Genomic DNA, 27,700 nt, shown 5'->3' with positions numbered 1-27,700 from the left:
GGGTGCGGTCCCACCCACTGAAGCTGGACCGCCCCCCCCTTCCCCACTTTGCGGTGCGCACAGCCGGCGCGCGGACGTCCACCCCATCCCATCCGGAGCGGAATTTCAAAGACCATCTGAGTTTCTCCAGCTCCCAGCTTTCCGCTAGGAAGAAGCGGTAAGACCCAAACCCTCTTCTCATGCTCTGTGTTCCCGCCGCCTTGCGGGCTCACACTGCTCGTCCTCGTTCTTGCGGGGAGGAGCGTCTGGCCGGGGAAGCCCCCTGCGAGCCGCGGCAGCGGGGGCTTGGGGACTGGTGCTCGCGGTGCGCGCCGCGCTGACCCGTGCGGAGGGACGGCACGGGGCTCCGTTCTTGCGCCGCCAGGCAGGTGCCAGCGGGAGCGCACCCCGGTCTAGACCCGGCGCAGGGACGTGGCGCAGAATCTGCGCAGGAAGGTTCAGAACTAAGGAAACTTTCCTGGGTACCTCGGGTGACCATCGGAGTTGTGAAGCTGGTCGTGCCCAGTTTTCTCACGCCCGTAACCTACATTTGGGGTCGGGTGTTTTCGTCTTATTGCCTCTGTCTCCCCGTCCTTTAACCCACCCCAGACATATTGCGAAACTCTGGGAGTTGTGCTTGGCGACATTTGCCACCAGCATCTTCAACAATAAGTGCTTACTTCTGACTTGGAGACATTTGCTGACACCTATTCTTTACGATTTCTTACTGGAACGGTGAGGTCCGCTTTCTCGCTCTGATGCGACACATCAGATGGTAACAGCACTTGAGAAAACAGAGCGCCTTTAGTTGGGAAGGACAGTAAAAACCATTTCAGTATCGTTCCTGAGCTAGGAAATCTCAAATGAGCCAAGACCGTCCTTCTGTGACAATACGACTCTTACAGTCAGGTCATAAATAGAATCACTAGAAACCTAAGTGACACATTTATCTGAACAGCACGTGGCCACCAAAAGCAGCTTCAGGTATTCAAAGAGCTGCCTAATCACACAGCTACTAACATATCGGTGCAGAAGGATTAATTTTGTTACAAGACTAATTCAAGCCACACTGTGTTACAGAAAATAAGGGGAGTAAAGATCAGTATGGTGGCTTTCACCTGTAATCCCTGCTACTCAGGAAGTGGAGATGAGGGGAATTGTAATTTGAGGCCATCTGGGCAAAAAGTTATCAAAACCGCATCTCAACTAAAATAGGGCATGATGGCACGACCTGTGATCCCAGCTATTTGGGAGGTTTGGAGGATCACTCTCTGAGGCTGGTCCCTGCAAAAAAGCGCTAGACCCTATCTGAAAAATAACTAAAGCCAAAGTGTTTGCTCAAGCAATAGATCACCTGTCTAGCAAGCATAGGGCCCTGAGTTCAAACCTCAGTATCTCTCTCTCTCTCTCTCTCTCTCTCTCTCTCTCTCTCTCACACACACACACACACACACACACACACAAAAGAAGTAAAATGTTTTTGCAATTTATGGAAACACTCAGTGTAGTTTTCCTTTATGTAACAATTTTCAATAGCACCTTTAAAATTAGCTTTGATTTTTTTCTAGAAGTTACTCCAGTGGAATATAAAAGTCCTATGATGCACTGAAAACTTCTAGTCCCAGGAATGCCATGTGTTCCCTGGGCAATTAATAGCTCCTTCTCTGTTCTTCAATTTCCTCGTCTGTAAAATGAGAGTTGACAGAGTGCATGAGGTGGTAGGATGTCCGCAACATGATTCTCAGGTAAAAGAAGGTCCTCCAGGAATGTGGAGGTGAACCATGGGGAGGGTGAGGAAACCCATTCCAGGGAAAGAGGAATGGCTTCAGCTGGGGTAGAAGATAAGAGTGAGTGACTTATCGAACTGTCGTTTTCATTTCATCTTATTTGAGTAGTTATCTCGGAAAAGGGAATGGGCACAAAGCCCAGGGTTTGTTGAAGAGGTCAATGTTTAATTTTGTCTCTGTTTGGAGACACAGGTATGTCATCAGGACTTTCCCCCATTCCTCCCTCAATCAGCAGTGTCCCCACTTCCTGGAGATGTGATCCTTGTTCTCATGTGGGCTCTTCCTCCTTTCCCCATTACTTCTGTTACTGAGTGTTATGCTTATAGACCCCAAAATGTTAGAATTATAAAGGAATTTAGAGAGTGTGCAAATTCCTTCAATCATCTGATTTTATAATTAGTTCTAAAAGGAAAGGAAGTATACCTATAGCCACCCTAGAACCCTTGGAAGGAGAACTTCTTCCCGTGTCTGTGGGCACCATTGGCAAAATTCAGAAAGGGGAAGGACTTTCGAGTTGTCAGAACCTTAAAAAAAAAAAAAGTGTGAGTATTTTGAATTGGCAATTGCTTCACATGTGTCAGTTGACGAAGATTAAACGCCCACTGATCCTATAGTATAATCCTTGTTCTAAGTATTTTGAAATACAAATGAATCAGTGCCTAGATGCATTTTAACAAAATAAGAAAACTATTTTTAAAAACGATTTTCTGTTTGAACATAACCTCCTATGCCAAGTTGAAAACAAAAAGAAAACACTGGCTTTTTGTATGTGAGCAGGGTGTGAATCATCCAAGGTTTCTCAGGCGAAGGTCCCAGGCAGCGGGGACCTGGGGACCTGACTCTGGGGGAGGGGGCGGGGGGTGCTTTCCAGCCCTGTAGTCTTAACTATGAAAGCAGAGGCTGCCCTGTTTGGGCGGGCTGGTTTCAGGCCAGGGGGCCTTGTGAGTGCATGCGTGTCTGCGCATGTGCGTTGTGGGTTAGGGTGGCGTGTCTCTGCTTTGGGGCCCTTGTCAGAGAAGTGCCACGTGGCACGTGGATCGGTCATCTCTGGCTGGGGGGGTTGCTGCTGCTTCCCTGGGGCTGCTGAGGCAATGGGTGTTGCAATGAGCCTGGCGGCTCTCCTGTGTGACAAAGAACTGCTTGGCAACTTTCTAAAACTCAGATACTCAGTGTGGTTTTAGAAAGTGATGTGAGATTAACTTGAACTAGGTACCACTCGCAAATGGTATGTTTGCCTACACAAGGAAACTGAGCTTTTGGCACGCTATTGGACACCAATGGAGGCCCCCCTCCCCGCTGTGGGCTCCATGTCACCTTGCTTCTCCTTGCTCCCAAAACACTTTGAGCTTTGGCAGAGCAAACTGGCATTTGGTGTTTGGCATTTGGGAGTATTGGTCAGAGGTGTGCCTGCTCCTTCCTTTCTAGAGACTCCAGTACCCCCAAGGCACCAGTGCAGTTTGCTTACTCCTCTTCTCACTACCCCCAACCTTGTAGTGAGGATTTGGTTTAGGGGTGCAGGGAGAAGGAAAGGGGACAAGGACAAAAGTGAAGTTCAAGCAGTCTGAGCTCCAAGAAAACTGAAAAGCTGTTGAGCCTTGTCATTTTCTATGTCCCCCATGCCGCCCACTCCTCTTTCTCCTTAAATCCTCAGGCTTTTCCAGTTACCAAAACTGTTTTTTTAGGACAGGCTGTAAAACGCATGCCTCAGAATGTGTAAATTACTGAAAGCTGTGCAAGAGTTTACCCTCCTAGGGATTTTTGCACTGGAGCCAGGAACTAATACTGCCAAAGGGAAGGCACAGCGGTGGGATTTCAGGAATTTTTGGGAATGTAGAAGCAGAATGTTCCCAGGAACCTTGCAAGCCCTTCTGCTCTGCGTGGGAACCAGGCCCACCTCACTGGATGACTGCTCCCAAACCCAGTCAAATCTCCAAGCCTTTAGGGGAAACCAGGACAGTTTGTACACTGGGACCAGAAGGTGTTCCTACAGGAAATGACGAATAATAAAAAGAATTTGGGATTGAAGTGTCAGTTACTGTAGTAGATACTAATAGAGACAATGAGATTAATTAACTATCGAAAGAATGATGGTTGAAGCCTGTTTCCCTGGATACACCATCTGGAAGTAAAACCACATCCATCCCACCCTTACTGTGAGAACTGCAGATCAGTGCCCATTTTTCTCTGAACATTCCTGAAGTTTCTAGAAGTTGTAAGCATGCCTGCAAGTTAGCCCTTCAGTCTACCTAGTGAGGCTACCTTTACTGCTTTCTGGCTCCAGCTCCCTGTGGGAGGTCTATCTCTGCCACCCAAAGGGATCCCCTGCTGAGCATGTCCTCCTCTTCCTCCTTCCTGGTGGAGCAAATGTGTGACCTGATGCTCTAGATCTTGCCTCAAAATAGTCCCGATAGGATCCTCGTTGGGGGGAAGGTACTTTGTCCATGCCCACACCCCTATTCCACCCCTGTCCAAATTGTAGGGATTTTTTTTTTGTATTTTTTGGGGAAAAAAGGCACAGCTTTATTTATAAATAATTGTCTACATAGAATAATGGGACAAAATGTATAAGTTGACAACTGATTAAGATATTGCAGTGCTTCCTTAGATAGAAGATAACTATCCAACAGTTGCAGTGACCTCCTTTACACTGCCTTGGTATGTGCTTCCTGAGTCTTAGAAAGATTTCACAAAACAGCCTTTGTTCTTATTCAAGTTTTCATTGCAGTGTCCTCTCCCTAGGACCCAGGAACCTGGGTCAGAAAGCATGAAGCTGGGTGTAATCGTGAACGTCTGTAATCCCAGCACTTGGAGGCAGAGGCCCAAAGGTGTCAAATTCAAGGCCAGCCTGGCCTACATAGTAAGACCCTGCCTCAAAAGGAAGGTGATATGAATGGCACATACTCCACACTGTTCTGAGGTTTTGTGTCTTTCTCCAGCTTCTCATCATGTTTTATCAGGATGAATCCTTTCTCAGGGGCATCGCAGGCTCTTACACAAAGAGAGATCTACCAGCTTTTCAGATGCACCTGGGAATCAAGGGAGTGCAGCTCAAGTTGCCATCTTGCCTCATTAGCAGTAGGTGCTAGGTACCGTGACTCCACAAATGAAGAATTGGGCAGTGCCTTGGGTATTGGATGGGATTGGGGAGGCTTAGCTGGGACTCGGGAGGCATTGCTGATGGGCAGTTGAAGAGCTTCGCGTCTGACTGCATCGTTTCCACTGCTCTTTGAACTTGGAGTTTCCTCATAAGCAAAACAGACGTATATAATACCTACCTCACACAGTCTTGGTGATGGGTAAATGTAGTCACGCATGTGAGAGCTTCATAAAAGGAAAGGTGACATTGATCATTATGATAGTGATTTCAAGTCCAGTTGTCTTACTGGAAAGCAACCACCTTCTCAAATGTGGGCAGACTGAATATTGGAGGTGGGTGGGTGACAACAAAGGACTGAACACTATACTACATCCAGCCCCCTGGAAGTAAGTGCTGGGGGGCTGGAGACATTGCATCCTGCTGATGCCTAACTGAAACTACAGGAAACACAGTGATTCTGACAGCTTTGTTTCACTGTTTCTCTGCAAGCAATGGATCTCCTTTGTGAGTGGTTACCACAGCAATGGTGCATTGAAGATGAAGATAATCAATTTTGCAGCTATGCTTCACAGAACAGGGTTGATCTCCTGTAGACAGGTGAGGAAGAAAGGAAGAAACCCAGGAAACGTAGCAAGGTTATATTTGGGCTTAGCAGCTGAGAGGTTGTGGTCACATAAAAGTGAAACCAGAGTTTTGGATCCAAGGCCCAAACTCCTGGGCTTCCATATTCAGGTCTGTCCACTCACCGCTATATGCCAAATAAAGAGACATAATGAATGATAAGGAAAGGAGATGTATCACATGGCTCCAGGCACACCATGGGAAGAGGCAGAGTAAGCACATGACTCATTTTCAGCCATCTTCAATGTACAGACATGAGCTTTGCTTTAATTAGACAATGAGGGCAGGTGGCAAAGGACATGCATAAACAGTCCCAGTCCCAGGTGTGGCCTGGTTGACCATTATCTCAGCCCTTGTTCCTAGAGGGTTCCAGAGAAGTTGTTATCACTGTCATCACTTGAGGGGAATCATCTGGTTCCCAAGACATGATTACTTCTGCTCCAGGGTGCAGCTAGTCATTATAGGTAATTGTCCTCATTTGGGAGGGAGGAGAGACCAGTCCTGCTAGGCTGTGCTGTTCTTTAGGGGAAGTTCCAGTCCCTTGTCATAAAGATGCTATTGATCACTCCTGTCCTTTCTTGATTCCAGGGTGACTGCAGGAAAGAATGGCTCAGAGCAAAAGACAACAGGTACAAAATGGAGATAGAGATGCCAACCTTCTCCTGTTTTTAGTTAATTCATGGGCCCAAATAAGGAGTCAGTAATTTTCAGCAAAAACAGTTTAAGCACCTCCTACGGAAGCGCGTTCCTGCTTCTGTGAAATCTATGGAATTACCTGCTTACCACCCTTTTTAAAAACCAAACTATGTGGCTAAATAGCCACAGAGAACAAGCATCCTACTGCAAGACCGTATCTTGCTCTGCAGACTTCTTCCAAGGCAGTTTTAGAGTTGGTCTTAAGATCAGAGATAAATCTACACTATTGCATGTAAACAATGAGACCTCAGTCCTGTCATGAGCAAGAGTGAGAGCTGCAGGTATCAAAGGCAGCCTTCTGGACACCAGTGGCTCATTCTGGGAGGCAGAGATCAGGAGGATAACAGTTCAAGGGCAGCCCAAGCAAATAGTCCTTGAGATCCTATCTCAAAAATACCCAACACAAAAAAGGGCTGGCAAAGTTGAGTCAAGTGATAGAATGCCTGCTTAGCAAGCATGAGGCCCTGAGTTCAAACAAGTACAGCCCAAAAAAAAGGCAGCTTTGGGACAAAAGGCCATATTTATCAAACTTTATTCCCCAGAACAAATTTCTCATCCATCTAGGTGGGTTAATATCTGACCCAGTCATGCCTGGGGAAAAGGTGAATGACTCTGTTTGTCCAGGAGCAGTGACTTCGGTTTGCCAAGAGTAGGAACTCTCACATGTTTTCTCCACCCCTTCATATGAACACTATATATAACCAAAGGAACCTTCAGCTTCACACAGGTGGAGCCCATCTCCAATTGGAGGGAAGCTGCCAGACTTTTGGAAGATTCTTCCTCCTGAGTAATCTATTTTCTATTTATTTCTCTCTATTCTGTTTGTAGACATTCATCATTTCCATGAAACCGTCTATCTCCTTTTAGGGCCTGTGTGCCCAAGCTTATGAATTAAGAAGAAAGTAAATAATACTCTAAAATTTAAAATGAACACAGTTTTCTTTTGGCAATAAAGGGAAATTAGTAGGGCTGGGAGCAAGTTGAGGTTTAGGGGGGAATCCTAAATTGTGATAAAATCACCCCAAAGTTCTGGGAAGCCATTTGCTGAGGGGCATATGAAGTAGCCACGCTCCTGCCTCCGCTGTAAGTGGTTTGACAAGGAAAGAAACAGAAGATAGGCTTGAATATTTCTTCTTCATCTCCATCTTCTCCCCCTCCCCCTCTTTTTCCTTATCTTCTTCTTCTTTGGTGGTACTGGCATTTGAACTCAGGACCTCATCAGAAAGTATGCTTCTAGCATTGGTTCCTTCTAATCTTCACTACCAGTTTCTCTCCTTAAAAAACTTTTAGATGCATTTTGAAAACAAAGTGGAACACATCCCAAGATCAAAAGAAGGTACCCTGGCAGGTTGAAGGAAGAAGAAAAGAGGATAAAGAGAGGAGTGTGTATTGGGTGTTATGGTTTCCCTTTGGAGGGTACTACCCTAGAATATATAAAATAGTGAACCTGTATTTATGAAGACAACAATAGCCATAGTTACTTATCATGAGCTGTAAAGTTAATTCCCTAGTAGGGGAAGTTTGATGCATATCTTCAATACGAACATTGCCACTGGGGAGAGGAAAGAGAATATTAATTTCTGTGAGGCCTGAGGGATTGGTTTGAGAGAATAAAGGACAGTTGGGACAAATCCCACTGACAAAAGGTCGACTGACAGTTATGTGTTTGGGTATGGAAGGATACATGTGGGGTGAGTCTTGGTACTGTTGTTGCAGGAGGGCTCAGACAGACAGATGGAGGGCACCAAAGCTTTTGGGAAGGAAGTTTATTAATCAGGCTGGCAGTGACTCAGTGTACTTGTTGGGGTCCAAGGTTGACCACCCCTCAGAGGAACAAAAAGACACTCACGATAATGTAAGCCACATAGCGAGGTTTATTTTCAGCCAGCTGGGGTCCGGGTATCCGCCCGACACAGTGGGTTTCAACACGGACCCCGAATACAAAATTCAGGCTGCTTTTATATTTTTTTAGACATTAGTCACGGTCACACAGCAATTTTTATGGTTCCTGGGGTCACATATTTCTGATATCACCCACATCTTGGTGGTGGGGCCAGATTACTTGAAGATTATTTATCAGGAATTTGGTAAACACCAGGTGTCTCAACTCATTGACTCACATACCGTTTTAGCAAGATTAACCAGAAACAGTCCCTGTTCCCAGAAACCGTCCCACCTCCCTTAGTTCCAGTAAGTGGTGGCTTGGGTCATGTTAGCCATGGCCAGTTTCAGGCTGAGTGGGCTGCAAGCCTCAAAGGTACCCTAACATTTGTACCCTAACATACTCAAGTCCAAAGGCTGAGCCCCGAGAACAAAAGGGGCCTTCTTTATATATCATTTAGAGTGGGTTACAGAAATGGGGGGTACAGCTTGTCCCACACATAGTCACATGCTATTTCATTGGCTATTTTAACCTCTGGGGGGAGGTGACCCTTCTCTGGTATCACCCCAGGTGACATTCCCCAAATCCGGTTTTTCTTGTTTCACTGGAGCACTCATCTCTCATATCTCCCTTCCCCTCCCTGCTTTCCTCCATACTGTTGGCCTAGACAGATTTACTTCTGCATCACGAATAATCTGGTTCTTACTTGTTTTCTCACAATTGCACTTTCACTGGCTTTTTGGGAAATTTAGAAGTGAATGTATGAGTAAGTTGGGAAGGAGGGAGCAAATGTTAGATATTGGTGGTCATGGTGTGTGCTGGCTGGGATTTGGTGCCTCAGTGTTTTAGGGACTTATGATTATAATAAGCCTGAGCAAACTTTAGGTGAATTGGTAAGAATTAATGTGCAAATTCTTCAAATAAGGAACAGAGTACACCAGGCATTGGTGGCTCACCCCTATCATCCTAGCTACTCAGAAAGCAGAGATCAAGAAGATCTGTTCAAAGCCAACCCAAATACTTCACAAAACCCTATCTCAAAAATACCCAACACAAAAAAGTGATGGAGTGCCTGTCTGCCTAGCAAACATGAGGCTCTGAGTTCAAACTTCAGTACTGTCAAAAAAAGAAACAATGTTACCCTTTAAGCTGGCTAGTGGGAGACCTGAGGACTTTCAGATTCCAAAGAGTGAGTGGCTTTCTGGGAGCAAAACCTCCTGTAGTGTCAGTTTACAGCCTTATCAGTTTACAGCCTTAACTCTTGATATGAGGACTTGGCATACACATCTAGTCTTAAGGGATGATGCATCACAGTAAGACAGGGCCACCAATCACCCTTGTTAGGAAAAACGCTGCACAAAGAAAGCTCACGAGAAAACTCATGTCCAAGAGCAGGGTTTAATGGCAGGTACAAGGTAGTGCAGCAAGAGGAAAAAGGGATGGTTCGGGCAGGCATGGCCTTTTTATAGAAGAGGGGGGAGGTCTCTGATGGAGGCGGAGCTTGGGTGGAGCTTGTCTGGGAGCTCGGGAAACCTTGTTGAAGGAAGGGGCTGTTTACTGGGAATGGCTCCATTTTCCAAGAGGTGCCGCTGATTTATAAAATCGCGACGTTATTCTATCATTCCCCTATTTTTCTTTAATAATGATGAAGATAGGGGCTGAGGATCAGGAATTGGGGCGAAGCATTGGTCTCTTTAGCTGCTTCCTGCTGGCAGGGGGCGTTGTGTGGGGCGGGATCCTCAGGCTCCTGTGGTGTCCTGGATGGGGCCTTCACAGTAGTTTTCAGGGCGGTTTTGGAGAGGTTGGTGTCCTTGGAGGTACAACTGGTTAAATTTTTGATTAGCAATAGCAGACATACGGTCTAAAAGAAATCCTTGTATTGTTCTTATGATACAAGGGAGGAAGCTTAAGAGAATATGACAGCAAGAAATACAAGCATTAGGATGGGCATTAACCAGGAGAACAACTGTGAAATGTTATTCCCTAGAGGATTCCAAGAGTCCTCCAATTCCCTTCTCCGTTTTTCTAATTGTTCTTGGAGTTGCCTAATTTTGTTTTTTACTACTTCCAACTGGTTAATGTAGAAGCAGCACTCCTCTTGTAAAAATAGGCAGAGACCACCCTTTTCTGCAGTGAGCAGGTCGAGGCCTCGTCGGTTTTGGAGTACAACTGAGGCTAGGGAGTCAAGTTGTTTTTGTAGGGTTAGGATAGATTCAGCTACCATTTGAAGATCACTTATCAATTGATTAGAGAGTTTTGTGTAGTAGTGGATAGAAGTCCCTATTCCTGCAGCCTCTGTTCCCATGGCAGCCATTATTCCCAGGGTGGCTAACAAGGGAATGGCCTGGATTGCCCGTTTTGATCGAAGATGTGTGGTGAGGGGGATGGTAGGTCCTGATCTTTTGTAATTATATCCATGTAAGGAACCAAAAATACCAGAGTGCAGATGCCCTTCCAGGCTTGGGGTAAACAGGGGTATACACTCTGACTGCATAAAAAGAGAGTCCCGGGAATGGGGGGGCAACAGATATTGTTCCCGGTTTTGTTGGCCACCCTAGTAGTGTGACATTTTTTTGTCACCAGGGAACCTACCTCGACTATCCCTGAGGAACTCTGTAGACAGAGAGGGGCTGGCTGGAAGAGGGGAACTGGGGAAAGGGTGGAGGTGGTGGGCCTTTTAGTGAAGGAACAGTTTAAGGTAAGAGGTGTGGAAATATTTATGGGGCTGGCGATGACCTGAGAAGGGCCAGTCCGCTGGCACATCCAATAACCACGGGCTAGAGTAGGATTGGTATGGTTGAGTAGTTGATGAGTAGTATTTATGACCTGGAGGAGAAGGGTTTCAGAAAGGGACAGTGTTTGTAAAGGAATTTTGAGAGGCTTTCTGGTGGGAAAGAATAGGTTGTCAAGAACCTGAGGTACCTGGGTGCAGAGGACCTTCTTGTATGCCTGATCCTGGACTCCTCCTCTGTCAGACTTACCATGTGTGAGCTCAGCCGAGCACACTTGTTGCCCATGATTTCCAAAGCAAGTATAGCCCACGTTGCTACCTTTACTCCTTGCAGTCCAGTGCAGTTTGCCTCACATTGTACATGGAGTAGCTGTATCATATCAAGCCCTGTGCTGGTATGAATAAGATGAGGTGCACAGGCAGGGGGGAAATTTGGGGCTCACAAGGGTACAGATCATAAGAAAGAAGAGAGCACAAAGAGTAAGGCGCACAGGGCGAGGTATCCAAAACAGAGAGCTGCGCAATGGGGCCATCTCCACTCAGGGGGAGAAGTTACCCACAGGCCAATACTCAGGAGGGAAGGGACAAGGACAAGAATTACCCACAGGAAGGGATGGAGTGGAAGCATAGGTGGAGTGGTTTACAGTAAAGCTTAGAGTATGTTGGAAAATGAGTAGATTTCTTCAGGAGTAAAGTCTGAGAGAGTACCTTGGAGAGGTAGGTAGGCTATCCAATCTATGAAGTAAGGGAGATGAAGGTATGAAAAATACTGGGGGGGGGGGGTGGGAAATCTAAAACCTCAGAGTAGAGTGTAAATAGGATAGAGTAAAAGCGTGGGCAGGCACTGACAGGAAGGAATGGGAGGGGGAAGTATAAAGAGTGAGTAGGTGAGATGCCAGGTCCCCAGGCATAGGGCTCCTGCCTATGCCCTGGGAGTCTCCTTGAGTGTGTCTCTGTCTTCTGGGATCTTGGGAAGGCAGGAGATCTTTATTTTTGTTGGTCCTGTAAGAAGAGATTGGTAGGTCTTTTGTGGGGCTGCCAATTTTAGAGTTCGAACATGTACCCAGGAGGGAAGTCCTGCTAGCTTAGCAGCCGTGGGTGTAGTGAGGACGACCTTAAATGGGCCTCTCCACTTCTCCTGCAGGTGGCCGGGTGTGGCTGTACTTTTTAGATAAACTAGATCTCCCATTTGGAGGGTGGGAGTTATTTTGGTGGTGTCAGAGGGAGGAGCGAAGAAAAGTGAGGAGAGGATTGAGGAGAGTGGGGGGAATGTTAGGGGGTCCTGGCTGAACCGTGATAGGGAGGAGTGGACGGCCATAGAGGAGCTCAAAGGGGCTGAGCATGAGTGGTCTTTTAGGGAGGGCCTGGAGGCGGAGAAGGACTAGGGGTAGGAGCTTTGTCAGTCTAGGTGGAGCTCGAGGGAGAGTTTGGTGAGAGTATTTTTTAGTGTGCGATTGGCACGTTCGACTTTACCTGAAGATTGGGGGTGATAGGGAATGTGAAACCGCCAGTGAATATTTAAGGCTTGTGCCAATTTTGGGGAAATAGAGGAAACAAACTCAGGCCTGTTGTCTGACTGGATAGAGGCTGGGAGACCAAACCTTGGGATGATGTCTCTGACGAAAATCGTTGTTACTGTGGAGGCCTTTTTATTGGTCATAGGGAAGGCCTCTACCCATCCCGTGAAGGTGTCTACCCATACCAGGAGGTACTTAATCCTCTTTACTGGAGGCAAATGTGTGAAGTCCACCTGCCATCTCCTGGCTTGGTGGGTAGGAAAGGGAGGGGGTCTAATATTGGAGTTGGGGTTTATGCGCTGACAAATTGAGCAGGATTGGGTAATCTGTTTAAGGTACTGTGTGTCTCCTGGAGATAGGGAAAGGGATTGGCAGAGAAAGGTGTAAAGAGCATGAAGATTAGGATGAAAAAGCATATGTAAATAGGAGAGAAGAGTTTTAACTTCAGAAGGGGGGAGAAAAAGTTTAGTGAGAGGAGGGGAGGAAGCTGGGGTAAGGGGGTACAAGGCCAATTGGGGTGCAGTTTGGAGGGCTGCTCGCTTGGCCTCTGTATCTGCTCAGTTATTTCCTCTGGTAATTATGGAGGAGTCAGTCTGGTGGGCAATGAATAATGCCCACCCGGGAAGGAAGGCGTGAAGCCTCTGGGACCTGGGCTATTAAGGCAGCATTAATAATGGGAGTTCCCTTTGTAGTTAGGAATCCCTTTTCCTTCCAGATAGTGGAGTGGGACAGTAAAGTGTGAAATGCATACTTAGAGTCAGTATAAATGTTGACAGTTTTGTCTTTTGCCAGAGTTAGAGCTCTGGCCAGGGCAGTCAGTTCTGCCTTTTGGGAAGTAGTGCCCAAAGGGAGAGGGTGTGCCTCAATGACGGCAGATTCAGACACGATGGCATATCCAGCTCTTTGCTGTCCATTGTGAATGAAGGAGCTGCCATCAATGAACTAAGTGTAGTCAGCCTGAGAAAGGGTGCCCTCCTGAATGTGGTCTGGGCAGGGAAGGAGCTCTTCAGGGATCTCAGGGCAGGAGTGAACTAGGGGTGTTGAAGAGAGAGGAAGAAGAGTAGCTGGGTTAAGTGGGGGACATGAAATGAAAGTTAGAGTGGGATCCTCGACCAAGGCCACCTGGAGGGATAGGATATGAGAGGGGGGGGATGGAGTAAAGTCCCTTATACGTGAGAAGTTCCAAGAGGCTATGGGGGGAGTAAACAGTAAGGGGGGACCCAAAGGTAAGTTTTTTGCTTTCCTGGATTAAAAAAGAGGCGGCAGCCAGGGCCCTGAGGCATGGGGCCCATCCCCTGGTTGTGGGGTCTAACTGTTTGGAGAGGTATGCTACTGGAGCGAAGGAGGGTCCTATGTTGTGTCCCAGAACTCCTAGGGCAAACCCTTGCCTCTCAGAAACATAAAGGATGAAGGGACGAGTGAGGTCCGGCAAGCGAAATGCCAGGGCTTGTAATAGGGCTTGTAAGAGGGTTTTAAAATGACTTGACACAGGCTGAGAGGATCCAGGGGCTCTTGAATGGAACCCTTGGATGCCTCATATAGAGGTTTGGCCATTAGACTGAAGTTGGGTACTCAGGCTCTGAGATAGCCAGCCAGGCCAAGAAAGGAGAGAACTTCAGCCTTAGTGGTGGGGGCAGGGAGAGAGGCTAGCAAGGCCTTACAATCTGTGGTGATAGCCTTATGAGTAGGGGAGATAGATAGGTCCAGGTAAGTTACCTGGGTGAGAGACAGTTGAGCCTTATTAGGGGACACCTGGTATCCCTTTTTTCCCAGAAAATTAAGCAGGAGGGCAGTGTGTTGTTGGCTATCCTGGAGTGAGGGGCTGCAGAGCAGGAGATCATCTACATACTGGAGGAATTTACTAGGGGAGAGATGGAGGGTAAGGAGGTCCCTAGCCAGAGCTTGGCCAAAGAGGTGGGGACTGTCCCGGAACCCCTGAGGCAGAACAGTCCAGGTTAGTTGTTGGGAAGTATGAGAATCTGGATCAGTCCAGGTGAAGGCAAAGAGGTTTTGGGACTGTGGGTGGACAGGGATAGTGAAGAAAGCATCTTTTAGGTCCAGGACTGTGAAATGGCTGGTGGTACCAGGGATGAGAGACAGGAGAGTAGGGGTTGGGTACCACCGGGTGTATAGGAGTCACTGCCGCATTGATTAAGTGGAGTTCCTGTACCAGCCGATAAGACCCATTGGGCTTTTTTACAGGCAGAATAGGAGTGTTATAGGGGGAGTGGGTTGGGCGAAGAAGGCCCTTAGAGAGAAGCTCTGAGATGATAGGCTTTAATCCCTGTAAGTGGATTAGAGAGATGTGATATTGAGGTTGGTTTGGGAAAACAGAGGGGTCCTTGAGAGTAATAACGATTGGCTCGTGATGGGTAGCAACTGCAGGGTTCTGGAAATCCCACACAATAGGATCTACCAGTGTAGTGGATAAGGGCAAGGGGTCGGGAGGGGCTTGTGGAAGCAGAGTGCCCATGATGGCAAGGAGGGGCTGAGAGGATGGAGACAAGGGGTTAATGGGTCACGGCTTAAGAGGGGGTGGGTGTAAGGTGAGAGTGGCCTGGAATTTTGACAAAATGTCCCTTCCCAAGAGTGGGGTGGGGCAATTAGGGAGGACTAGGAAGGAGTGAGTAAAAAGTGTATCTCCTAGTATGCAGGCTAGAGGAAAAGTGATTAAGGGCTGGGTAGGAGTTCCCTCCACCCCAACTATGGAGGTTAAAGAAGGCTTGGTAGGTCCCCAGAACCCCAGCAAGGCAGAAAAAGTGGCGCCAGTGTCCAGGAGGAGAGAGATGGGCCTACCGTCAATAATGGCCATTACCCTGGGCTCCTGTGAAGTTATGGTCATCGGGCCTGGGAGTCCTGGGCTCCATCAGTCATCAGCCATAGTCACCAGTCCTAAAAGATCAGTTAGGGAAGAGGGACGGTGGGGGGGCTTAGACCCTCCACCTTGAGGGGTGGAGGGGCAGTCCATCGCCCAGTGGCCCTCCTGTTTGCACTTAGGACATGGCCCCGGTGGGCGGTGTGGTTTAGGACAAGCATGGGCCCAGTGTCCCTCAAGGCCACACCAAAAACGTGGGCTGGGAGGTGTTCGGTATTTTCCCTGGCCTCGGGAGTTAGAGGTTGGAGGCTTTTGTTGGAGGGCTTGTGCCAACATCTGGAATTGAGCCTTATTTCTCCTCTCCTTATCAGCCCTGTGTTGTTCTTCTCGGTAATTATAGACTTTGAAGGCCACGTTTAAAATTTCAGCCTGTGGAGTCTGAGGGCCATTTTCTAGCCTTTTAAGCTTTTATCTGATATCTGGGGCTGACTGGGAGATAAAGTGGGTCATAAGGATAATTGTCCCATCCTTAGTTTCAGGGTCAACTTTTGTATGGCGTTGTAGTGCCTCTGAGCCGGGACAAGAAACTAGCTGGATTTTCCTCTTTTTCTTGTTGGATTTCTCTGAGCTTATCAAAATTAACAACCTTTTGGGCCGACTTCTTTAATCCCACCACTAAACAGGTAACCATCTGATCCCTAAGCATTCTGTCACCATTTTGGTAATTCCAATGAGGCTCCTCAGTAGGGACTGCTGTGGCCCCTACAGGATGGGCGGGGGTGGTGCAATGTACCTCATCTGCATGTGCCCTAGCTGCATCCCAGACCCTGTGTCTCTCCTCTGGAAGGAGGGTGCAGGAAAGAATGAGATAGATGTCACGCCAAGTAAGGTCATAGGATTGAACCAAGTATTGGAACTCTTTAACATAAGAATCTGGGTTAGTGGTGAAAGAGCCAAGGCGCTTTTCTATCTGAGAGAGGTCAGCAAGGGAGAAGGGGACATGGACCCTCACAATGCCTTCCACTCTGGCCACTTCCCGGGAGAGGGTAGATGGAAACCAGCTGACTGGGGGTTCTGTGAGAGTGAGTGTATGGAGGGCTCATGGGATCCTGTGGTCCTGGGTGAGTGGAAGGGTGGGCGGAAGGAGGGGCGGGAGGAGGAGCGGAAGGAGGGGTGGGAGGAGGGGCAGGAGACAACGGCTGAACAATGGAAGCCTGTCTCTGATAAGGTGGAGGCTTCTTAGCAGGCTCGAAAGAAGGGAAACCTTCAGAGTCAGGAGGGGGGTTCAGAGAAGGATTTGGCTGGTTTTGAGACTGGTTTAGAGGCTAGTAGGACCTGTGCAGGGGAACAGAAGGTACAGAGGGAAGGTTTGGTGCAGAGATAAGAAAAGGATTGGACATAGAGAAGTTCCTTCCATTTACCGGTGCACTCACAGAAATTGTATAAATCCCTTAAAATATTGGGATCAAAAGTGCTATTAAGTGGCCATTTGGAGGCATTGTCTAATGGATATTGGGGCCAGGCCTGAGTACAGAGAAAAATGAGCTTTTGAGACTTAAGATAAGGTGTGAGGCGTAGGGGCCCAAGGTTGGCCAGGAGACATCCCAATGGGGAGTCTGAAGGAATTTGGGATGGTGCAATTCCCATAATGAGGCCTGACCTGAGAAGAGATATGGCGGGCATCCCCAAAATATCAGGTCCTCAGGAGACAGAGAAATGTGGAACACACCACCCAGAGGGAACGTCTTCACCACGGGGTGGGGGTGGGGAGTCCACAGTCCCTAGTGGGGAACCCAGTTTCCGGGACGAGAGCGAGCTGAGAGAGAGAGATCATAGCTCTGCATGCAAGGAGGACTCACCGAGGGAGAGAGGACCTTGAGGGAAGATTGGCTGGTAGTGTATGGCAGTTGGAGGTGCGCTGGAGCTGAGGAACTTCCCCATGAGCTAGTGAGAGAGTGGCGTTTTTTAGGATCGGGGGTCCCAGTAAAGCAGGTCAGATCCCGGAGGAAAGCTGGGAGAGCAAGGTTAGTGCCAGGAATGCACCCCGATCCGAGTCACGGCACCAAATGTTAGCAAAAACACTGCACAAAGAAAACTCACGTCCAAGGGCAGGGTTTAATGGCAGGTACCAGGTAGCGCAGGAAGAGCAAAAAAGGGGTGGTTCAGGCCAGGCGTGACCTTTTTATAGAAGAGGGAGGGTAAGGTGTTGGTGCATGCGGGGATCCCTGATGGGGGTGGAGCTTGTCTGGGAGCATGGGAAACCTTGTTAAAGGGAGGGGCTGTTTACTGGGAATGGCTCCATTTTCCAAGAGGTGCTGCCAATTTATAAAATGGCGGCATTATTGTTCTATCAATCCTGTCATCTATTCCTTCCAGATGGTGTCTTGTACCACCAACTAAAGTTTTTGTCTCTATAGTTCCATTGTCACTGGATTTTTGCTACGGAAACTGATAAAGGATCTGTTATGCTTAGTAAGAACTATGAACTCTCAGAGTCTCATTATTGTTTTTCTTTTGGTAGGACTGAGGTTTGAAGCCAGGGCTTCACACTTGCAAAGCAGTGCTCTACCACTTGAGCTCCATCTGCAACCCATTTTGGTTTTTTTGGAAATGAGGTCTCATGAACTATTTGCTTGGGCTGGCCTAGAACTGTGATCCCCCAATCTCAGCCTCCCAAATAGCTAAGATTATAAGCATGAGCCACTGGTCCCCAGCTTCAGACTTTATTTTACACATGAAAAAAATTTGGGGCCTGAAGAGGAAAATGATATCAATCACTAAAGAAATATTGAGGGTCAATTATGAAGTGAGTACCACAGTGATAATATGGGCCCTGCCTGCCTGTAAACTACACACCAGTAGGAAACACTGAAGCATATAGTCAGTCATTTTCCAAGGTCATGGATTAATGGCATGCTTGGAAAGAGAGCCAATGGATCCTGACAACAGGCACATCTTTATTTTGTGATGTACTTATGTCTGTCAGGTCCTCAGTTTTGTGGCTTTTGCTTTGACCCTGACATCTACTGAGACATCGTTGGTCTTACTATCTAAAGTGTAGAACATTTAGATAGAGACTCTAAGCAGTCCTGCCAGCTCAGACTCCCATCTGTCAACAGTAGAATTCCCAGAACCTGTACACTGGCACCTCTGGTAAGGACCAGAAGGACCAACTGTCCTAGAAGATGGAAGATTGGCAACATTCCTATCCACCACTGCCACCTAATGACTCTTTGGGGTACTACCAGTTCTTGTTCTACTTTCCAATTTTTGAACTCTGCAATTCTGGCACCACCCAGAGGATTGGTATAACCTCTGCCATTCCTTTCCATCTTGAGAACCTGAGAGTCTACAATCTCACCTTACAAGTGAGATTTTTTATTAATTACAGAGCAAGAAATGTAACTGATTACAAATCAATGAAACTTTTACAAGATTTTCCAAAAAAACCCAAAAAACAAACAAACAAACAAACAAAAACTAGACAGAAAACACACCCAGGAGACTGAAAAGCACAATGTAAATGTGAAGAGTTTGTCCAGTGGGTAGCCTGCAGCCCTGCAGCTCTGCTGGAGAAGGCTCATCTCTGTTAATACCTGTTATTCTTTTAGGGGTGGCTATCCTGCAATCACATACCATGTTCTTTTTTTTTTTTAATACTGGAGTTTGAACTCAGGACCTGCACCTTGAGCTACTCCACCAGCCCTTTTTTGTGATGGGGTTTTTTGAGATAAGATCTTGCAAACTATTTGCCCAGGCTGGCTTTGAACCACCATCCTCCTGATCTCTGCCTCCCAAGTACCTAGGATTACAAGCATGAGCCACTGGCGCCTAGCTTCACATTCTTGATCAGCTCCCCAAAGCACACTTTCATTTGATTCTATTTCAAATTATAAAATGTATGTGCTTAATGGAAACCTTTTCAGCTGCCATTTGTTTCAGTATTGTGAAATAACCAAAAATTGCCTTAGTGAGTAATTTGGTATTCTCAGCAGTGCACCAAATTTAGCTATAGTTATATGAAATACAGAAGATAGATCAATATCCAATGCTAATTAGAAAGAGGGTTCGTTTGTTCACTCAGTCACATGCCTTCCCATGTACCAAGTAGAACCCTGGTTTCCCTTGACCATCTAGATTCATGCTTACACTCCCTGGACACACCACAGGTCCAGTGCTAGGTCCCATGGCCTTCTTAAGGGCCACAAAAATTTGAGATGAAAGTGTTCATTGATTTATACGTAAGCACAAAATAAGAACTGAAACTTAGGACTGGTGGAGTGGCTCAGCTGTTAAGAGTGCCTATATAGCAAGCATGAAGCCCTGAGTTCAGACCCCAGTGCTGCTGAAAAAAGTAAACAAAACTGATAATTAATTTAACAACTATGAAAGTGTACCACTTATTTTTAAATTTAGATTCATAACAATTATGTCACATTTGAGAATAATTTGAAGGACAGACTTTTCTCCCTATGTAAGACTTTCTCAGTATGTGTGATAAGCATCAAGAAACCAGTCATAGTCAACCATAAATTAAATGAGTTATAAATAGGCAATTTAAAACTAGAAATTCTAAAAGCAGTTAAAATTTTACAGTGAAAAGGTTTTTTTTTTTTGTTTGTTTGTTTTTTTAACTTTTGCATGTGGGGCATTCATAGAGACCTGATATAATATAGAGTAGATCTGTGGTGGTTTTAAAGATTCTGAATGATCTTTAAAAATTTCTCCAAAGACCTAAGGTTACTGTCAGAAGTGTCCCGCCTGCTGCCTTTAAATTGTCAATTTTTCAAATTTTATAAGAAATGAAATCTTAAAAGTTCTTAAGAAATTTATTTTCTATTGTTATAATCCATCTTAGTTTAATTCTGCTTTCAATAATCTATCATCGAGTTAAGATCCCGCACCAGGAAGGAGTGAAGAGTGACTGTGACCACCAGCCCTGTAATGTGTCTCTTCTGCAGTTTGAAGCCAACAGCTCTTAAGAGATGGTGAAGGGTCATCTTCTCTCTCCTCTTTTCAGAGAGTGTTAAGAAACCATTACACCAAATTTTAAGTCCATTTTCTTGACAAAAAGGCCTGAGGAGTTTTTCTTTTACCACACAAATAACATCAGTTGCCTCTCTTGTAGCAGTTTGTGTTTCTATACAGGAGAAACTAGAAATTAGTCTCTAGAGTGTTCCCGATTGCTCCCAATGTGCGGTGCTCCTAAGAATAAGCTCCAATTCCTTTTTCCGCTAAGCGTTGACCTGAGGCCCACTTCCAAGCATCATGTGCCTTCTCCATGCTCCTCCCTGTCTTTCTATGTGATGCATAATAATTCTGCTATTGACCATGAGCCAGCTGTCTCTTAGGGAAGTAGATCTGCCTCCCGTCACCTCGTGGTGACACTGTTCTCAGTTGCTCTCCTCACAGGTAGATGACAGCTTGTGTGCCTGGAATCCCTTCTAAAACAGTACATTGATTGACCTTTCCCTGGGATCAATATTCCCTGAAAGTCGTTGCTGTTACCTCCTATTTACTGTTTCATCTTAGTAAAATGGAGCTCCCATCCATTCTCCATGGATGCTTCTGTCTGCCTGTCTATCTATCTATCCCTCTACCTCCCCGTCTCTCTCTATCTTTCTATTTCTTATCTATCTCTCTCCTTAGATGGGGGCTTGTATGTTGCCAACACTGTTCTGGAACACCTAGGCCCAAGCCAACCTCCTGTCTCAGCCTCCTGAGTCGTGGGACTTACAGGCACACACTCCCATACCTGGCCTTGATGTGTCTTACTGGTCTTTGTGTCCTAGACTTTCAAAAGGAATGAATTAAGAAGAGGTATGATGTTACTAAGAAGGGCCAAAGAAAAGGTATTATTAGGTAACTGAGGATAACCAATTCATGAGGCCCTGTCAGAGCGACAAGTCCCTGCCCTTTCAGCCTAATTTGGAATGTGGTTCTGTAGCCCTATCAGTCTCTTTTTGCCCTTGGCAGGAGCCTCTGCTGGAAGAGACGGTGATAGTCCTGGGCCACTTGTTTTTGGTCTTCATGCTGGGTCTGAGTATGAACCCACTGATCCTGGCTCAGAATGACTACAGGTACATAAACTTCCTGAACAGGCACCATGAGGCCAATCCAAGGCGCCGGGATGCAATATACTGTAAAACCATGATGGAGAGATGAAAACTGATTTCCTCACCCTGGAGAGACACCAACACTTTTATTCATGGCGTCAAGAATAACATCAAAGCCATCTGTGGAGATAAGGGAAGCCCTTACAGAGAAAACCTCAGAATAAGCACATCTCCTTTCCAGGTCACCATTTGCAAGCATAAAGGAGGGTCCCCCTGGCCTCCTTGCCGGTACCAAGCCATGGAGGATTCCAGGCACATTGTCATTGGCTGTGAAAATGGTTTACCTGTCCATTTTGAAGAGTCCTTTATCCGTTCATAACCAGAAGGTCACTGGCTGCAGTTGGCTCTGATTTCCTTCCCTTGCATTTCTCCTCCACACCCCAGAATATTGGTGGCAACATTCATTGCTAGCAGCCCAGAAAATGTTGTCTCTGGATCTTTTGTTTTCTGTTTTACAACAGATGTTTAGCAAATAAAAATGTCTCTGAAACCAGTAAGAATCAGTCTTCTCACTGATTCTTGGCTTGGCATATTGGTGTTTCCCTATTGGCTCTATCCAGTTGCTTCTTGAAAGGATAGGATGGAATGGAAATGCCCTTTTCCTTGCCCATCATTTTATTAGCAGTCAGTGGGGGGGAGAGGAGTAGTTTAATTTTTTGTGAAGGCCAGGATGATGCTAAATGGTTCTCTCTGTAAATCTATAGAAAAATCCAAGGTTTGTAACCACTAGGAAGAATTTTCAAGAGAGGCAAATTGTTTTATCTAACAAATAAAAAGTTGGTATTACTTGTATAAATATGAGACCTTGGGGAAAAAAGTTTTGGAGCAAGTACCAATACGCTAAAGGTGAATTACGTGTACTCTCTGTCACACACACTCCAGCACAAGAATACTGAAAGCCATTTAGATGGGCATCTTTTTTAGGCAGGCAGGAAGTAACTTTGATGTTGGTTTGAATGGAATACTCTGAAGATAGTCCCATGCTGTAGTCATTTTGCACAGAGTTCAAACACTTAGCTACATTATCTTCTCTTTACTCTTTTACTTATCGATGCATGACAACCATTAGGGCTTAGAGAAGTTTTAGAGAGATTTTGAGCTTTATTCTTCATTCTTCTTCAACTAGATTTGTTTTCAAGTCCAAATGAACTTAGGTCAACACACATTCTTGCAAAGTGTACTAATCAACCTACAAATTCAGTGGCTGACTCCCCATTCTCATTTCTACAAATAGATGCCCAGACATTTGATTTAGAAAGTAGTTGCTAGTATATCACATTTACAAATCACAAAGTCTGCTGTCTTGTCAACATCTGATTAGAGTGGTTGTAGTATTCCCTATGGTGGCTGAGCCTCTCCTGCTGCCTGTATTGCCCTGAAATGGGCCAAAAGCCTGGGTTCCCCAATACACAGGTTATAGACCAGTGTGTAGGTGCTACCTGGGAGGCCCCGGCCTCCCTGACAGTATTCAAATTTAGGAAGGGGACTGAGAAGTAGGTTGCTGATACATGCTCAGCACAGGAATCTCTCCATCTTGACTTAGCCTATTTCAAAATTGAAAACACTATCATTTCCTAAGAAAGTTGGAAGAAGAGTGTTACAAGCCTCTCTTGTTAGAAAATATGCCTTATTATAAAATCTCAAAAGCTCTCAGGAAGTGAGAAAAATCCAATGTCTTGGTAGAATATTTGGACCCTGTTCTCAAGTTCTGCAGCCAGTGTTATTAGGTCAAGATGGAGCAGAGTCACTCCAGATCATCTCCCCACTCAAAGCCTTGTCAGGGAAAGTCAAAGGCATGAACCATTACAATGGTTATACAATGGATGTGAAAACACTCATCATCTTTAAACTTCTATTTGCATACTGTTGTGGTGTGAGGGGAAATGGCTCCTTCATGGGAAATCACACCACAGATGGGGTGCCTCCTTACCTGTTGATGAGCCAGCAGCTGCTCTACCATAACCAAAAGCTGTTGAAAGTAAAATGTCAAAGTACAGCCAAGTCATTTTATCTCGTGAGTCATTGATGTTACAGTCAGCTGTGATTGTTGACTGTGCAAGGAAAGGAAAAGGAAAACTCCAAAATTTTAAAGAATTATGACATGCAAGGAAGAAAATTCCATGTAAATGGAGAGGAAAATTTCCCTAGGGATCCAGCATAAATTCCAGTTGTTAAGATTTCATAGTTTAAAAACAGAATCTCTAATTTCTCAGGAATACAATTAACTCTGTAAAATAAAGAGGGGTCAATAATATCTAGTACAACTCATTGTAAAAATTATTTTATCATGATTGGAGAAAGTAGAGGAAAACAAGAAAAATAATAATTGTTAACATTTACTGAACACTGACCATATGCTAGGCATTGTGATAATTCTTTCCATTAATTGTATCATTTATTCTTCACACAATCCCCAGAGGTAGGTATTATTAGGGTCGTTTAACTTGTGAGGAAATAATACTGAAAGAGGTAGGGAATTTCCCCGAGGTCACACTGTTAATCAGTTTTCCATCTCTATGACAAAATACTTGAGGTAATTAAAGAGAGGAAAGGTCTATCCTGGCTCATGGTTTCTGATGTTGCAGAACATGGTTTCTTGATCCATTGCTGTTGGGTCCATTGTGAAGTGGTGTATCATGGCAGGAAAGGATGGCAGAGGTGCTGCTCCTGGTGGCATGGAAGCAAAGAGAAAGAGGAAGGGCTGGGTTCCAATATCCCCTTTAAGGGCATATGCTCAGTGTCCTAACTATTTCCCACTAGGCCCTGTTTCTTAAAAGTTCTACCTCCTCCCAGTAACACCAACCTGGGGACCAAGCTTTCCACACATGGGCAAAATTCAAATCCTATCCATAGCAGTTAGTGTGGCAGACCTAGGGCTTTGGGATCATACTGTCACTGTTCTTTCTAAAAGTCAGCATGGAGGAGTGGCTTAAGCAGTGGAGCACCCACCTAGCAAATGCAAAGCCCTGAGTGCAAACCCCATTACTGCCAAATGAAAAAAAATTATAAAAAAAAGAAGGTGGAACAGTGAAAAAGCCTTTGGGGGGAAATCCTGACTAAACAGTATGCATTGCAATGATTTGGAGAGCACTTCATTTTCTCTTATGGAACCTGGAGATGTACCCATTGATGTGCACATTGGACTGCCATCCTCAGATGCTTTTCTGTGTTGTGTTTGCTCATTGGATTAGTGTAATTGAGGCATGCATTTGCTCTTGCCTGAATAATTGAGCTTCTCTGAAGCTACTTTCCTCGCTAACCCATATTTTTGGTCACAAAGAAGCAGGATGAGAGAAAGTAGATACAAACTGTGTAAGATTACAAGTGGTACAAGAAAAACAACCCAAGGTACATTGCTCTGCTAAAGTTAAAACTCAGGTACTAAATGTACCTTCAGAGGTGTGTCCATTGGTCTTGGAGCGAGGAATAATTAAGCATCAGCTCTCTCTGCCACCTTCCTCTCAGAACCACTTTGCTGTGGTTCTGTAGGCACAGGATTAGGACATAGATCTTCATTTCTTTTGTGCAAAAGCAAAAGGTGGCTGTGAATATAGGCAGTGACGTTTAAAAGAACAGTAGTTATGTTTGACAGTGTTTATGATCACTAATCAAAAGATAGGCTGTAGGTGGAATGAAGTACAGGTGTCTCATGAAGCATTTCAGTCACTTGCACAGTGGCTTATGCCATCATGAAGCAGGACCTTTGAAAAGAAAGGACAGTGATATCCATATACATCACACCAGGAGTTCCGCTGGGGAGAACCCTTGGACTGCACAAGTGGAGATGGGTCTGTCTGACTCTCAAAAAACTAGCCTTTCTACTTTGGATTGCTTACTTCTTTTTTTTTTTAATTTTTATTTTTTTATTATTCATATGTGCATACAATGCTTGGGTCATTTCTCCCCCCTGCCCCACCCCCTCCCTTATCACCCATTCTGCCCCCTTCCTCTCCCCCCCACCCCCTCGATACCCGGCAGAAACTATTTTGCCCTTATCTCTAATTTTGTTGTAGAGAGAGTATAAGCAATAATAGGAAGGAACAAGGGTTTTTGCTGGTTGAGATAAGGACAGCTATACAGGGCATTGACTCACATTGATTTCCTGTGCGTGGGTGTTACCTTCTAGGTTAATTCTTTTTGACCTAACCTTTTCTCTAGTTCCTGGTCCCCTTTTCCTGTTGGCCTCAGTTGCTTTTAAGGTATCTGCTTTAGTTTCTCTGCATTGAGGGCAACAAATGCTAGCTAGTTTTTTAGGTGTCTTACCTATCCACATATCTCCCTTGTGTGCTCACTTCCTCTTGAATCACGGATGCTTTTTCTTTGCTCTTTAACCCTGTAAAACTCAATTACAATCACAGTTCATGTCAATCCCAGGACTGAGAGCCAGAGGGCAGCATCTCCCACCTCCACCCCTTAAGCCCTGGCTGGAGGGACGCAATTCTACGCATTCTTTATCTTGTCTTCCTTCCTTCCTTCCTTCCTTCCTTCCTTCCTTCCTTCCTTCCTTCCTTCCTTCCTTCCTTCCTTCCTTCCTTCCTTCCTTCCTTCCTTCCTTCCTTCCTTCCTCACTCCTTCCCTCCCTCCCTCCCTCCCTTCTTCCCTCCTTCCTCCTCCTTCTTTCTTTCTTCCTTCCTTCTTTCCTTCTATTCTCTCTCTCTCTCTCTGACTCTGTCTCTGTCTCTGTCTCTCATTAATAATTATTCCACTAGCAGAATAGTGAGAGGAAAGGGTAGACTGAAATTTACACTATTCTCTTTTCTCCACCTCCCTAAATTCCTAGATGTAAGGTATTAATTTTAGTGCATGAACTTTCTTTGATTCCAGTCCATCCAAACTATTGGAATTGAAATTCCCAGGGAACCAAACACTCCCCAAAGATCATCACAGGACAGACAGCAACAAGTGTTTGTGGAGTTACCGATCCTCTTTCCATCCTGTGAACCCACAGGTCTGGACAACCAACTACTCAGCTCTGCCCTGACTTATATGATATTGGCTACGCCAACTGCTCTCTAGAAAAGAGAAAGGCTTTTGTTTTCTGAGGAGTCCCTGTTGGAAAACTCTTCACACTTGGGGAAAAAAGGGTGGGAAAAGTTGGGAGCAGGGAAGAGTGAGTAGATGGCAACCATAAGGAAGGTGAAGGAGGAGATTGGAGTGGGGGAAATGTCGGTTCACCATTCTCAGCACTTCTCTCCAGTGCCCAGTTCTTACTGCCCCTTCTCCTGCTCCTTCTTTCTCTGTAGGCACTTCTGGGTATGATGGCTGTACAGAGGACCCGGCCATTACTTCTGCTTTTGCTGCTGACCCTGCTGGGGCTAGGGCTGGTGCAGCCCTCCTATGCCCAGGACCGCATGCACCAGCGGTTCCTGCGACAACATGTGCACCCTCAGGAAACAGGTGGCGATGACAGCTACTGCAACTTAATGATGCAAAGACGGAGGATGACCGTGAATCATTGCAAGCGCTTCAACACTTTCATCCATGAAGACATCTGGAACATTCGTAGCATCTGTAGCACCACCAACATCCAGTGCAAGAATGGCAGGATGAACTGTCATGAGGGTGTAGTGAAAGTCACAGACTGCAGGGAGACAGGAAGTTCCAAGGTCCCCAACTGCAGATATCGAGCCATGGCAAGCACTAGGCGAGTTGTCATTGCCTGTGAGGGTGACCCAGAGGTGCCAGTGCACTTTGATGCATAGATGCCACCCCCCAGGCTGGCCACTGATTTACTCTGTCATGTATTTGATATGTCACAAGCTGTGTCTCCTCTGCTCATTTCCTATACTTTTTCTCCATATAATCCATTCTACTAAATACATTACATACAAGAGAAATGGAGGCATAAACTGATAATGAGTCCAGGCTTTTCTGTAGTAAGCTTTCTATAATACCGGGCAGCTTAGCTCTCTCAGATCCTATCCTGGGGAATTTAGTCATTACATGTATGCATGTAGTATTTCAACCACTTCAAAGTGTTTTTTTCCAAGTTAGCTCACTTTGACACCCCAGCTCCACTTCGGTGCTAATGATGCTGATATATACAGAAGCTCAAAGTGAAGGGATTACTGAAAGACGGTCAAGTTAGGGGAAGACTGAGACAAAAATCCAGTTGAACTGGCTGCTCATACAGAACTCTCCCCACTTCCCAAGGAGTGCTCTGAGAATGTCTGTTCTTGTCTTCCCAAATGTCAGCCATTGAGACAACCATTTAAAGTTTGGAAATAACAAACTGGAAGAATTAAAGCTCTGAGTTATTTGGCATTATTGTTATGTTTGTGTCTGATAAGATCAAGAAATTATATTACACATTTTCTCCTTTTCTTCCCAGACTTATGAATCACCTTAGTAAGTCAGGGTGTTAAAAAAAAATGTACTATCATAAATACTCATTAACTCTTCCTCACTGAATGATTCTTCTAGCTTTCCTTATAATAAAGGACTTTCAGAATCATGTAA

The 27,700-nt window shown here is 45.6% G+C and overlaps 2 protein-coding genes across 5 annotated transcripts; both read left to right on the top strand.

Annotated features, from left to right (window-relative positions):
• On the top strand, window positions 1–27,700 carry Rnase4 (ribonuclease A family member 4). 4 transcript variants are annotated; one of them, XM_074068455.1, is made up of 3 exons: window positions 6,934–6,967; window positions 21,102–21,205; window positions 26,485–27,700. In XM_074068455.1, exon 3 carries the CDS (start codon window positions 26,497–26,499, stop codon window positions 26,941–26,943), a length of 447 nt encoding a protein of 148 aa, XP_073924556.1. In that variant the 5' UTR covers window positions 6,934–6,967; window positions 21,102–21,205; window positions 26,485–26,496; the 3' UTR covers window positions 26,944–27,700. The 4 variants fall into 4 exon arrangements, with proteins under 4 accessions (XP_020033170.1, XP_073924555.1, XP_073924556.1 ...); XM_020177581.2 differs by lacking the exons at window positions 6,934–6,967; window positions 21,102–21,205 and adding an exon at window positions 1–157; XM_074068454.1 differs by lacking the exon at window positions 21,102–21,205 and having other exon boundaries at window positions 6,809–6,967.
• Ang (angiogenin) lies at window positions 15,311–21,741 on the top strand. Its single transcript, XM_074066979.1, is given in 3 exon segments — window positions 15,311–15,319; window positions 15,659–15,808; window positions 21,102–21,741. Coding segments are annotated over 3 exon segments (618 nt in total). The 3' UTR covers window positions 21,561–21,741.

The sequence above is a fragment of the Castor canadensis genome, chromosome 3 (assembly GCF_047511655.1).
Source record: "Castor canadensis chromosome 3, mCasCan1.hap1v2, whole genome shotgun sequence".
Taxonomy (NCBI): domain Eukaryota; kingdom Metazoa; phylum Chordata; class Mammalia; order Rodentia; family Castoridae; genus Castor; species Castor canadensis.
The sequence above is the reverse complement of the archived record's forward strand: the minus strand, read 5'-3'. Positions and strand labels throughout refer to the sequence as shown.